The following is a 13,109-nucleotide window of genomic DNA, read 5'->3' on the forward strand; positions in this document are numbered from 1 at the left end:
GATCGCCCAGGAGAAAATGGAATCTGTCCAAGCGCAGCGGAATGAATTGTCCCTACTGCTCTCTTTTCAGGGCCACTGGCAGAGGAATGACGCACATTGCGAGCTATGGATGTTCTATTCGAGTACCTTCCAGACTGATCATTCTGACAGAAGGACTTCGTTCTTTATTCGGCATTCGACGAGTTCGCCGAAACTGCAGCGTTCGCCTGCGAGTCTGCCTTGCGACTTGGTCCAATCACAGTCGGTCTCAGGCTTCCAAGCCTGATATGGAATTCCGAATACGACGACAGAGCCCAATGCAGAAGCACCACTATTGACTCCCTGAGGAGAATGCGAAATAAAAGGTCTTGGGTTGCCGGCATTCTCGTGGATGTGTATGCCACTTATAGTTTCAAGAGTTTGGGAAAGCCAAACCCTCGCGCCATCACTGTTAACCTCTCCGGGCAGTTTCTATTGCATAAATACGCCAAATCACACCAGGATGACCGCAGATTGCTTCGAGTACAAACATCAGATCCCGTCATCGGCAGCGAAGGCTGTTGAAGTAGATGTCAAATCTGCATCCGCCTCGCTCTTCTCCAATGTTTCCTACGCGACAACGCTCCTTGACCCCGAGAGCTTCCGCGCTGGTACAACCCTGCATGTTTCCGCTCGTGGAATTGGCCTTCTTCGACTGCCGGTCCCTTCTTCGGAGCTTCAGATCCAAATCTTCCATGATGACGGGAGCTTAGCATATACCTCGACCAGGGCAAAGCGATGTTCTGGGAATGCGGTACTCAGCCACCCGAAGCTAGGCGACTTGATAAGCACAACGTACTTCTTTGGCCCCAAGCGCGAGCCTGAATTCAGGTCCGTCCAAGGCCGAGCTACGGCTGGTGGCGACGGAGACGAAGTAAAAGTTTGCGGGAAGCTGGGGTCTCGGTCTACGAGGTTCACCACTCCAGATGGGCGAGTGTTTGAGTGGAGCTATTCGCGGATGAAGGACCCCCTGGGCAAGAGAATAAACGTCATCGCACTGCGCCAAAAAGACACAGGGATGATCTTGGCCCAGTTGATCAGATCTGAGGGTACACGTACGGAGGGTACAACGAGATGCACAGCAGGGAACGGCGGGCAGCTAATCCTTGACCAAGAAGCGACAAGTTACCTGGATGAGGCATTGATCGTAGCCACGTGCTTGATGATGTTGAAGAAAGAGATTGATCGGAGACGATGCTTGCAGATGATAGTGCTCGGTGCCGCAGCTGGCTGCGGCGGTGGATGTTGATAGGCTTTGGTCTTTGGTCTTTTAGTGCTATGCACTATATATTGATGAATGTAATCAGTGTTCTGTACTATGAAATGAACAATGGCTGTCTTGAATTATAGAGCATCTGAAGAGGACTGGAAATCACAAGACGCCGCGAGGAAGTGCGAGAGCGACCCCCTCCAGATTCTTTGATCCTCCGTAATAGGCGAAGTACTGGCTCTCGGACAGGCGAGAACAGGAGCGAAGGTTCTCCTTCCACTCCCTCAGAGTGGTCGGGTTATCCTTCAGCACCGAACGGGTTAAAAGCGTTCCTTCAGCATGTCGCGCAAACGCCGTAACACGTCCTCTCCCGAACTGGATGAGTCGCCCCCCATCAAGCGTCAAAATAGGGACGATTCAGAAGAGGAAGAGAGCGATGAAGTTCCCTACGTCGACCAATTCAGCGGACAATTCAGTGCTTTTCCTGGACTTGGAGAGGACAAGGGTGAATTGTTCTATGGGCCTGCTGATAATGGAATCGACTACTTGAGAATGGTGCGGTGAGTTTCCCCGTTATCACTCAGTAGCGTGACGCTGAACATCTGGTCCCTAAGTCGAGGAAAGCATAGGCTGATACTTGATATTGTGTCTCAGGTCAGAAGCCAAGGGCGTTCCGCCTGTTATGACTGCACAGATACCGTCTGCACCTGTGGGTAAACTCGAGGAGGGCGAGGAGATAGAAGGAGGAGGATATTACTACGACGGCGCATACACAGCAAACCATCAGATTGTCACAACACTCGAAGCAGAACCGCTCTTACCCCCTGCCCAAATCGAATACTACAGCTCGCTCCTCGCACAATTCAGACTGGTCCGTGCCACGTTAAGGTGTCATCCACCTCTCCCAGCTGTTGAAGCACTTCGTCCATCACAATTCATATCATTTCCGGAAAACACTCGGAAGGTGCGGGCGCAGTGGGAAAGTCATATGTTATCTACGGACCCTCATCCTGTTCAGGTTGCATGTATGGATACACAGACCGTGGCGGAGCTGGTCAAGTTTCTTTCGGTAAAGCTGGAGAAGATGCTCCGCACGAGGGACTTTGCGAGGGTAGCGAGGATCGGAGCTTGGGCGTGGGCAATTCTAGGCAAGTGTCGAGATCGTGAAGAGTCATCGAACGAGGAAGTGGGAGATATCCGAGAGTTGGCACAGGCAGCGCTTCGGGTGCAGGAGATGAGCAAAGACGGGCATAGTACAGAAGGAGAGGACCAGGACCAGGACGAAGAGCGCGACAACGGGATCCCTGGTGAAGAGCAAGATACTGGCGCCAATGATATACCCGAGAAGAGGCCAAACCTAGAAGGTACCGATGAAGAAGCAGAGCCTGTCGAAAGCGATGGACATTTGAGTCGACAGGAGTGTGTCAACGTGATCTTGGACATGATAGTCACGATTGCCGGCGAGGTGTACGGCCAGAGAGACTTGCTCGATCTTCGAAGCAGATGGACTGAGGACGGGTGAGAGGAGACGAATGGAAATTTGAGACATGCTGCCGCACCGCTTGGTAGGGAGCACGTATGCCTTCTAATTCTAGCGACCGGCAGCCCGCACCCACAGCCCTCCTCTGTCTCACACCAAGACAAGCCTCTCGCTGCGGGAACCCGATCTTGAATTTGCCATTACATCCATCTGTCAACGACTTGTGTGATCGCACCACCTTGGAATGCCTTGTTGCTTCACCACAGCCATGCTATTTACCTCCTTCGCCCTCTTCATGCCAACCCTCCTTCGGCACGCCATGGCGGATTACAACCCGGACATCTCCAACGGTACCTGCTACTACGACGATGGCATGCAGGCCAATTCCAGGTACATCCCTTGTGGGAATGCAGCCCTTGGCCACAAGTCATGTTGTGAGAGTCTGGACATGTGTCTTTCGTCGCACGCTTGCTACAACGGTCAATGTAAGAGTCAACCTCGTCTGCGTCGCGATTTCTCGCACTGACGATTGTTAGTTGGCGTCACTTATCTGGCCGGCTGCACAGATTCCAGTTACGATGACCCGGCCTGCCCCCGTAAAGGAGATTTTCAAGGTAGAGAAGGGAATTCACTTTCGAACTGTCCGACCACTCGTTGACCACCCCTGCAGAGCAACCGTGGGCCGGGTTGGTCTACTGCAATGGCACTTCGAATGAATGGGTCGCGCGCGAAGATGAAGGCAGCACGGTTACAACCCCATTACCCTGCTGGTGCCCCGAAGTCGATTCAAGGACCGTTGCTCTTGCCGATTCCTCGGTCCTCACCAACATCATGTCCCTGCCAGCAACTTTGGGTGGCAGCGTCACTTGGAAAGACGCCGATGCGTACTCATCGGAACATTCCCTGACCTCGATACTTAGCTCGTCAAATACTAATCCCACGACTTCAACCCCCACTTCCAGTTCAGTGACCGACACAACCATCCTTTTATCACCCGCATCGACCGTTTCCGCCACCAGTTCTAGTCTGCCTCCACCTTCCGCCTCGTTTCAGACCTTCTCTACACCGGAAGCCACCGCTAGCGCGATCGCTAACCACTCCGGTTTAAGCACAGGACAAAAGATAGGGGTGGCGTTTGGAGCAGCGGGTGGAGCAGCGGCGATGGTTCTACTTCCTTGGTTATTGTGTACGTGTTTCCGTCGAAGAGCAGGGAGTAAACAGGAGCAGAACGAGCCAGCGCCGATGCGGGAACCCCCGCTACCGCAAGTGGAGCGGAGACCGACCGACCCAGAGATGAGGAGTCCGGCATGGTCAGGTCATAAGTCGGAACTTCCCGCGGACGAAAACGTGACGAGTGCCTCGCCAGCGCCGCGATATCAGGACTTTGCCAGACTGCAGAGTGCCAAAATGGGGGGTAGCCTGGTCAGGATGTCTCCCACGAGACCTACGGAAGATGGTGGGTTGAGGGTGCCTGGTCGCAAGGGAACATACTACGAGATGGCCGGATAATGTGCTCAAACCAAGTTGAGTATGGTACCTCGTCCGAACCACAGGAGGTGATCAAGACAGCGTTCCAAAGGAGCTTTGCAAAGATGCTCATATGACGATACTTCGGGCTGTCCCATTTTACCTGTCCTACTCTCTGGCGGCGTTTGCAACAGGAGCCGAATCCTACCTTTCCCCGTTAGCTTCAGTCTCCGTCCCAATCTTCCCTCCTTGAAGAGCTATACTCACCAGATAGACCTGATACAACTTAAACCTCAACTCTTTGCCCTCGTACTCGGCCAATACCGCCCTCGCGGACCACTCCACTGTCAACTGCTTGCCATTCTTCAATCCATAATCTACACTGCCATATAACATGCACTCTAAGCTGCCCTCGCCAAACGGGAAAATCTTCTCCAGCTTGTGCTTCCTGCTCTGGATCGGGCCCGTCCAAAGCCCCTTGCGGAGCTCTAGCACCTGGTCATAGCCCTTGACGGACTTCGAGCCCATGACAAAGTCGGCATCCGGGAAGAACGACGCGGCGTAGTCGTCGTGCGCACTCGGGGTGTCAGAGACGTGGTAGAAACGCTCGAAGAAGGGGACGATGCGGGCGTCGATCTTGTTGGCGAGGGAAGGGGGCACTTGGCCCGTGTACGTCATGTTGAGCAGGGGTTCAAAATCGAGCCTAGAGAGGATACTGCGATGATTTCAGAGAACGGTAAGCTCAGAAGAAAAAGTTAAGTAACAGGTGAGAATAGAGACTGAAAGAGCAATTCCGTGGACTTTACGAGGTATTTCGTCCAAGTGAAGCTGTTCAACATCCCCGCACCGGCATGGTTGCGCCGGATCGGATAATGCCCCAGGACCAGTGTACTGTGTCATGGCAAGGCTGTGGCCCGCAGTTCTCACGGGTAATGAAGCAGATACCGAGTACGGGGTCATGAAGGTGTCGGTTCTCATCGTTAGCTCCGGTGTCTAAGGACTCTGAATCTCTTATCTTCTTCGTTGCCTTTGTGATTCCGGCCCATGGGCTTGTCCGTCTCTATTTCCCAACTCCTCGGACTCTCACATGGGTTTCTACCGTCAGATGAATTTGTAAATCACACCCTCCAGTGCTTTATACCCTGAAAACCCACTGTTCAACCATTGAACCCTCGCGTAGAATGAAGAAAGTTAAGGCCTCAACCTCTGCGGATCTCTAGGGAAGGGCGTCGCTTGCCTCACATTGTCCAATCCCAGGAAGAACATGACGATTCGATTCAGACCCAGCCCACCGCCAGCATGTGGCCGACACCCCTGTCTGAACGCATTAACATAGTCTTGAAACCCCTCTGCATTCGGGTCAACTCCTTTGCTCCTCATTGATGCCTCTAGCTCGGCGGCATCATTGATACGTTGAGCGCCAGACATGATTTCTTCACCACGCATGAAGAAGTCATATGAATTGGACAATTTTGGGTCCGTCGGGTGTGGTTTCGTGTAGAATGGCCTTACAACCATGGGGAATTCATCCAGCACGTAGAAATCCGTGTCGTATTTTTCTCTTATCAACTGTCCCAATCTCTTCTCTTGAGCTGTCGTCAAGTCTGTGACATAGTTGTCTTGTTCCGTGGTATCCACGCCCGCGTCTTTAAGAATCTTAATCCCATCGAAATATTTCAACCGCAAGGCTTTGCCGTCTTTGACTCGGAAATCTCCTGCGCGGGGAAAGTACCTTTGCACGACCGCGATTTCATCCTTGTAGCGAGTCTGGAGCTCGTGGACAATGAACACGATTAGGTTCTCGGCAAATTCTAATACTTCGTGATAGTGGTGGTTGAACACCATTTCAAAGTCGAGACCGGTGAACTGGAGCATAATTAGTCTCCGATCCTAAGTGGTGATTTGGAAGCCATACCTCCGTCAAATGTCGATGTGTGTTGCTATTCTCCGCGCGAAAGACCGGGCCAATTTCAAAGACACTCTCGCAATCCCCCGCAATAAGCATCTGCTTGTACAGTTGTGGTGACTGGGCAAGATAACCACTCTTTCCAAAGTAATTGTTCACTTCGAAAACCCCAGAGCCACCCTCAGTAGCCGCACCAAGTATCTTGGGTGTGTTGAACTTGCGGGAACCAGATTTGCGCATGTATTCTTCAAACAGGCCCTCGACGGCTGAGGAGATGGTGAAGATGGCTTGATTGCACTCCGTTTGTAGATCAATCACGCGGTTGTCGAGGCGGGTTTTTAACGTGACAATAGGAGCTCCCTCGGCATCAACTGCTGGTCCTTCTTCCTCGCCGGTGATGGATGGTGGTGGCGGCCGTTCCGCATCTTTGACCTGCATCGGGATCTGCTCGGCGGCGGAGGCGATAAGGTAGATCTTCGTGACATGCAGTTCGAGGTTGCTGATCGAGGCAGAAGCGACGGGAGGATCGGGCTTTCTAACAATGCCCGAGATGCGAACGAAGGAGTTGACGTTGACGCCCACAGCCCATTTCACCATTTGCCTAGACACAGCCTCCCCTGTGGCTGCAACAACGGCCTGAATAGTTTTGCCTTGCTGACGCAACATGAGAAACGCAAGTTTTGCGCTCTGGCTTCTGTTGTTGTGAATTCTGGCAATCACGGTAACTTCTTTGTCGACGTGCTCCTCTCCGAGCTTCTTGAGATGGGTAATCTCGGGGTCGTCTTGAGGCAACTTGCCATAATTGTCCTTTGCCGTGTCCTCAGATGCCTGTGCTTGTTGAGCTGCTTTCTGTTCTGCCTCTTTTGCCTTTGCCGCGGCCTTTTTTGCGGCTTTTTCCGCCTCTTTTTGCGCTTTCTTCAATGCATTCTTCGAGGGTGCGCCGTCGACTGAGACGTTAGGATTGTCTTTTGCATGCGACGGCAATGCGGCTTCCTTATTCTCCATTTTGGCGCACGGTGTACACGGTAACGAGAGGAAAAAGTAGCGAAGGTAATTGCGGCACAATCTTCGAGGTGAAAGGCTCGATTGAGTCATGAGAGGAAAAGTGGGCTGCTCAAAAACTTGGTGGGGGGGTTTGTGTTGGAGATGCTCAGCCTTGCGAGGATTGGCAGCCTCGCTGGGATGATACAGACAAGCACGCTGCATAGCGAGGCACTGCAATAGTAGGTACTAGGTGGACATCACGAGATGCATAACGCTAAATCGTTTTGCCCAAATGTTCGGGGTATCTTACATACTCGTAAGTCATCAAGACGATACTTTTCGATCGGAAATCATCGCTCCATCTCCGCAAGAACGGCCCGTATGGACGCATCTTGAGTGACCCAGGTCTCAATTCTCTCAACCACATCTCCCACCAACTTAGCATAAGTTTCCGATTCGTTAAACATCGAAGTATGTGCAGTCACCTCATCAATGCCTCCCATGTACAACCTAATCCATGTTGGATCTCGCTTGTGGGTGCTTGGATCCTTCGCTGGAAGAGCACAAAACTTGCGGTCTTTCTGAATTTTCCTATTTTGCGACGTAGCTCCGGAGGAGTTTGCTTCTTGCCGCAACTGTGTCCCATATTCTTCCCGGTTCAACGTAGAGGAAGCTTTTAGCTGTTCCTTTTGCTGTCGGATTTCTTGCTCTTTGGTATCCTTCCCCGCCTGCTCCTGCTGCTTTCGCTGGCGTTTTCGCAGCGGCCTTTCGCGTTCTTCGACGGACTTGTCCCAGTCTTCCACAGCCCTTTCATATGTCTGGGCTTGCTGCCCATACTCTCTTTGAACAAATTTGATGGTGTCTTCATCTTGATATTGACTGGTATCAAATTCCGCCAGTCGTTCAGGCAATGCTGGAAGTGGCGGCGACCCTAGTTCAATTGATATGGCTTTCACCGAGCCCGGGATATCGCCCCGAGCGCCCGAAATTGAATTGTACTCGCTTGTTTTTGAGACATGAGCACGAGCTGGTGGATCTGGGTCGATCTTGAGCTCAGCGACATCTTTCGTAATGACGTCGCCATCACGATGCTCCTCGAGAGACAGCCGAAGGCTTGAGAGGGTCGAGGGATGAAGACTTTCTCCAGACGATCGTCGCGTGGACATATCCTGACGCTTCGTCGTTGGAAGCTCTAACAATGACTGCTGTTTGCTTGGAGAAGGCGACCGCTCCCTGACTGGGCCAGTGCTTGCGGAATAGTAATTGACAAACCTCACCCGCTTCATCAACTTCCCGTCAGGTGTTCTTGGCTCCAACGTCTCGTCGACGTCTTCTAGAGCGCGAATTGCATTGTATCGCCTCTCTAAATCTGAATAGTCTGCAAGGCAGCCACCGAATTCGAGGTGGGAGGAAACATAATCCCTGGCCGCTTTTGTCAGTTCTCCACAATGCTTGTTCCAAAAGTACCAGGCTCTTCGTAATTTGCCTCTCCTATTAGCGAGATGGATGTCGTTTGAATACACCGGGTTGTATGTTGGATCTTGTGAGGTAGGTACGACATCTGCAAAGGGGCATGGCTGTGATAATGGAGATTGTGGGGTTTTGGGAGAAGTCCGAAACAAATTGGCAATGCTGGTAACCACTACGCCGGGGTGCATACCAAGGAATGGTGTATCAAAGGCCATGAGCCCAAGGATACGATGTTGGAACAGGTTGCTATTTCCCGCAGGGAAATGGGAAGGTATCAAGACCACTTCAGCAGCAAGGATACCTCCCAAGCTGTGGCCGACCAATATCACGTCCGTTGTGCTCGATTCGTGAGGAGCTAACCAATTGCTGAAATCATCTCGCACAAATGAAATATTCCTGCGTGACTTGTATCGAGGATAGATCTTCGTATAGACGACATGCGTTTCTGCCACGGCTGGAGTCAAGAGGTTATGAACATGAGCCGGGAAGCTCTTGAAGCTGGTTTCTGTGCCGAGAAAGCCATGGATATAAACAACAAGCAAGGTGCGCCGGTTGTCGCCAGGCGATGTGATAGCTAGGAGCGACTGAGAAGATGAGGCTCGCGGATCATGTAACCCGCTGAGATACACAGATGAGTTGGGATCTGGAGAGATTGTGGGCGAGAGGTAGTCGGCATTGCCGTGGGAAGCCCTCGAAGGGGTTCTGGGAGGAAGCGGTGGCTTCGACTGTGCTGCCATGGCGGCAGGAAGTCTGAAGAGAAAGAGTCACCATGATGGAGAGGGGAAGAAATGGCTGGTTGTTTGACGGGCGCTTTAAGATCGTTGCATCAGGGTGATTTGGGATGTGGCTGTGATCATCGCCCTTAGCTATACCGGGTACCTGTATGTCGTATGTGTCCTTCTTCCTTCAGGTTGGCGGGCTTCAGCCTTCAGCGTCGTGTTGCGGCATTGCGGGTCTCGACCTGGATCAAGACGACGTCATGCTGCATGCGACCTCACTTCGCCCGACTCGCCCGAGTCTCAACACTCAAGCAACCCAAACACCAGCGTCAATAGACAAGCCCTATTTCGACAATCCCACAAGGGGTCCCGCTTAATTAAGAACCTGTGTCTACCATGGCTCCACAGGTTGAAATCTCCATCCCCAACACCACGATATCCGCCACCTCAAAACCCTACACCATCTACAACGTCACTCTCCGTTTACCCCTACGATCCTTCATCGTGCAGAAGCGCTACTCGGACTTCCTCGTCTTGCATAACGGGCTGACGGATCAAGTCGGTGCTCCGCCGCCTTGTACATTGCCTGCGAAATCATGGTTTCAGCGCACTAGCTCTAATCCACAACTGACGGAAGAACGACGGGAGGGGCTAGAGACATATCTCAAGACTATCAACGAGATTGACGACTCAAGGTGGCGCTCGACAAGTGTATGGAGAGCCTTTCTCAACCTGCCGTCCTCCTTCGCGAATCAGACATCCGCTAAGGCCGGCGGATTACACTCTGTCATATCAGGTCCAGGCGGAGGAAGCACGCCGATCACAGACCCGGTTATCTGGCTCGATGTCCATCGCGATCTGAAGGCTCAGCTACAAGACGCACGTCTGAACTTGACGAATCGCGACCAAGCATCTACACCGCAAAAACAATATGAAGCAAGCGCCGCTGCAAAGAGTCACCTTGTCAAAGCAGGATCATTGATAGCAGCATTAGAGGAAGGGTTGACAAACATACAAAAAATTACCGAAGGAGGATGGGGTGGACAGAAGCTTGGAGAAGGGGAAGTACGCAGGAGAAAAGATTTGATCGCGTCAGCGAAGAAGGACAAAGACGGGCTTGAGAATCTGCTTAACGCCATGGCCACAAAATCCAAACTGGACAGTGCAGTCGCCTCCAAACAAGAAACGCAAAATCTCATAGGCAATGGGAATAACAAACCCAAAGTCGGCGGTGGGAGAGTGCTTGGAAGAGAAACTGCCGAAACGCGTGAGCTCGACAATCAAGGGGTCCTTCAACTCCAAAAACAGAAGATGGCCGAACAAGACCTTGACGTGGAAGAAATTCGGAAGGTCGTCCAGAGGCAAAAGGAGTTGGGAATCGCCATCAATCAGGAGTTGGAGGTACAGAATGAGATGTTAAGGATGGTAGATGAGGACGTCGATCGCGTACACGGGAAGATCCAGATCGCGAAGCGAAGGATTGGGAAGATATCATGACAATCATCATCACCATCATCTTCCACCTAAACATGAACTCATCATAGCATGCATTCCTTGTGGTACAGTGTCTGTTGCTCAAAACAATGCTTTTCCGGAACCGCCCTCATGTCATGAATCCAGGTGCCCCAACTCATTTCCCGGATACACTGGCTCATCCTTGCGGCTCGGGGACTTTGTTTAGAAACTGCTCTGCCTCCATCGCATCAACATCCGACCGCTCATCCTCGTCCTGGCTAATCAATCCGAGCTTGCTCTTTCGGATCGTCCACCACAGCTCGCGTCTGTTCCCACCCAGCTGTTCGCTAAAGACCTTCTCCTTGAACTCGCGTAAAACGGTGTTGTATAATGTCGGCTCCTCTAGTCCAATTATCTCCTCCCTCATCTCACCCAATCCCGCCACGACGCGCGAGTAATTCTGGCCCCCAAAATCGCGCTTCACCAAGTCTTGCAGAATCTCCTGCATCTGTCTCACCGCATCCTTTATGATTTCCATATTGTCCGTCGAACTCATCAGCTGTTTAAACTCTGGAATCGCATTGTCTGGCGAAATATGAACCTTACCGCGCTCGGTTGGTGGTCGTGTCTTGCGGAATAACTCCTCCACATTCAGTCCCGACAGTGGCTTTTCCGCCTGTCTATCACGATATCTTCTTCTCCCTTTTACTTTGTTGGGGACTTTCTTCACATCCGCAGCCTCAATCAAGCGTTGGAGCGCTACCTTGCTCTGCTCCCGCAGCTCTAGAGGTTGTTCTTGAAGTGAGTCGAACGCTTCTGATCTTCTTGGGAGTTCATTGTTATGTCCAGGATCGATGCTGTGAACAGCCCGATATTTTATCGCGCCTTCGATAGTATGTAGGAGAGGGGAGAATGTGTCATCTATGGCCAGCATTTCCACGTCATCCCCATGAATTAGACTCATACTGTCGACGAAATCACTCATGCTTTGTAGGAGTCCTTCGGACGGAAGGTTGCGATGTTCGGTTAGTGGCTTCCCGGAGACGGTGAGTACTTTATCTAGGGGCGGGAAGCGGTAGGATCGAATATCCTCCGCGAAGGGGAGAACGTTCTCGATAAGACACTCGAAGCCTGCTTCGACCAGAGGTGACAAGAGCGTTAGAATTGGTTCGGCCAAGTCTTTCTTGACCAGGCGGCCGATGGCTACAGATCCGAGTTCGTAGAGCGAGTGGATCAAGGAGGAGAGCGCAAGCGTGGCTTCGTCGTTGCCTCTTTGGGGGACGATCATGTTGGTGTTGTCCATTAGCATGTATCGCTCCACGTTGTCCATAGGAATGAAACCAAGAATATCGTATGCCATTTCTGTCTCTAATTTGGTGATATTCTGTTCCGACTCCGAGATCGGGACCGCTGTTCGCCCATATTCATATCCTCTCGCCAGTTCTTCGCGATCGAGAGTTTTCACTCCGCCTTCGTATTCTTCGCTCTTGACTTTGTATTTGTACAGGTTGTGCACGTTGGCGAGATTCTCTGCTTCCCCTTCAGCTGCACCGTTAAGCTTCACGACATATGCACTAGCCGTGGGGGGTCTCCTGACGGACGTCTTGAAGTATCGCTCGACATCAATGCACAAGGCTGTGTCGTACTGCGCTGGATCTCCAAGCTTCAGTTGGCCTCTGTATGTTGGCGTCGGCCGGACCGGTTTAATTTGCGGTCGAGAAAGCTCATCGATGGCTTCTTGCATCGTCCCCAGCACACCACCGCTGAGGTCAACTAGTTTCCTCAGGATCTTCTCATTCTTCTCTTTGAGCTGCGGCTTCTCTTCCTCTTTGAATCCATACTCTGGATCATCGAAGTCTACCCCCAACACCACCAATTCGATATTGTTGGTCTTAAATTGCTCCGCCGTGCTTTCAATGTCATCGTCGTCAATATGACTTCCCGTCGCATTGGTGACCACGACGATCTTCTTTTTGTACTTGAGGTGTCTGCAGTGTCTCATCATCATATCGACAGCGATGATGATTGCCGAGAGAACATCCCGATCGTCTGTATTGCTGGGTTTCAGAGCCCGAGGTAAGTTCTGTAGTTCAGGTTGGAGGATCTGCGCCACCGGCTGCAGCACGCTGATGTGTCTGTAACTAGAGTCTCCTTGCATTTCGTTGTTGGTGTCATCGGTGCCCAGTCCAATAACGCCGACTTGAAGCGTCTTACGGCCAGTGAAGACCACATTGGTGATTTTGTCGTAGACCCATTGCAAAGCCCATTCTAGATCACTCTGGATTCTGCTGTTGTGTTTTCTGCCCATCGACCGGGCCACGTCGATGATGTATATTGTTGCCTCCTTTTCCATCGTGGCTAGAGTATCGTTGACGCGGGCTGGCGTTCCATCGAATGATT

General features: G+C 51.8%; 8 protein-coding genes across 8 annotated transcripts; 4 read left to right on the forward strand and 4 right to left on the reverse strand.

Annotated features, from left to right (window-relative positions):
* Positions 1-481: 481 nt before the first annotated feature.
* Positions 482-1,267, forward strand: Z519_07936 (uncharacterized protein; the record flags this gene model as incomplete). The annotated part of the gene is made up of 1 exon (XM_016765666.1): positions 482-1,267. The coding sequence occupies one exon, from the start codon at positions 482-484 to the stop codon at positions 1,265-1,267; it is 786 nt and encodes a 261-aa protein (XP_016617711.1).
* A 300-nt stretch (positions 1,268-1,567) lies between these two features.
* Z519_07937 (uncharacterized protein) lies at positions 1,568-2,750 on the forward strand (the record flags this gene model as incomplete). The annotated part of the gene is made up of 2 exons (XM_016765667.1): positions 1,568-1,788; positions 1,883-2,750. The coding sequence occupies 2 exons, from the start codon at positions 1,568-1,570 to the stop codon at positions 2,748-2,750; spliced, it is 1,089 nt and encodes a 362-aa protein (XP_016617712.1).
* Positions 2,751-3,027: 277 nt separating this feature from the next.
* Positions 3,028-4,217, forward strand: Z519_07938 (uncharacterized protein; the record flags this gene model as incomplete). Its single annotated transcript, XM_016765668.1, has 3 exons — positions 3,028-3,193; positions 3,245-3,322; positions 3,379-4,217. 3 exons carry the CDS (start codon positions 3,028-3,030, stop codon positions 4,215-4,217), a joined length of 1,083 nt encoding a protein of 360 aa, XP_016617713.1.
* A 126-nt stretch (positions 4,218-4,343) lies between these two features.
* Positions 4,344-4,853, reverse strand: Z519_07939 (uncharacterized protein; the record flags this gene model as incomplete). The annotated part of the gene is made up of 2 exons (XM_016765669.1): positions 4,344-4,379; positions 4,443-4,853. The coding sequence occupies 2 exons, from the start codon at positions 4,851-4,853 to the stop codon at positions 4,344-4,346; spliced, it is 447 nt and encodes a 148-aa protein (XP_016617714.1).
* A 513-nt stretch (positions 4,854-5,366) lies between these two features.
* Z519_07940 (aspartate-tRNA(Asn) ligase) lies at positions 5,367-7,086 on the reverse strand (the record flags this gene model as incomplete). Its single annotated transcript, XM_016765670.1, has 2 exons — positions 5,367-6,041; positions 6,091-7,086. 2 exons carry the CDS (start codon positions 7,084-7,086, stop codon positions 5,367-5,369), a joined length of 1,671 nt encoding a protein of 556 aa, XP_016617715.1.
* Positions 7,087-7,415: 329 nt separating this feature from the next.
* Z519_07941 (uncharacterized protein) lies at positions 7,416-9,272 on the reverse strand (the record flags this gene model as incomplete). Its single annotated transcript, XM_016765671.1, has 1 exon — positions 7,416-9,272. One exon carries the CDS (start codon positions 9,270-9,272, stop codon positions 7,416-7,418), a length of 1,857 nt encoding a protein of 618 aa, XP_016617716.1.
* A 378-nt stretch (positions 9,273-9,650) lies between these two features.
* Z519_07942 (uncharacterized protein) lies at positions 9,651-10,751 on the forward strand (the record flags this gene model as incomplete). The annotated part of the gene is made up of 1 exon (XM_016765672.1): positions 9,651-10,751. The coding sequence occupies one exon, from the start codon at positions 9,651-9,653 to the stop codon at positions 10,749-10,751; it is 1,101 nt and encodes a 366-aa protein (XP_016617717.1).
* A 154-nt stretch (positions 10,752-10,905) lies between these two features.
* Positions 10,906-13,062, reverse strand: Z519_07943 (uncharacterized protein; the record flags this gene model as incomplete). The annotated part of the gene is made up of 1 exon (XM_016765673.1): positions 10,906-13,062. The coding sequence occupies one exon, from the start codon at positions 13,060-13,062 to the stop codon at positions 10,906-10,908; it is 2,157 nt and encodes a 718-aa protein (XP_016617718.1).
* Positions 13,063-13,109: the final 47 nt, after the last annotated feature.

Source organism: Cladophialophora bantiana (assembly GCF_000835475.1).
Source record: "Cladophialophora bantiana CBS 173.52 unplaced genomic scaffold supercont1.12, whole genome shotgun sequence".
NCBI classification, from domain to species: domain Eukaryota; kingdom Fungi; phylum Ascomycota; class Eurotiomycetes; order Chaetothyriales; family Herpotrichiellaceae; genus Cladophialophora; species Cladophialophora bantiana.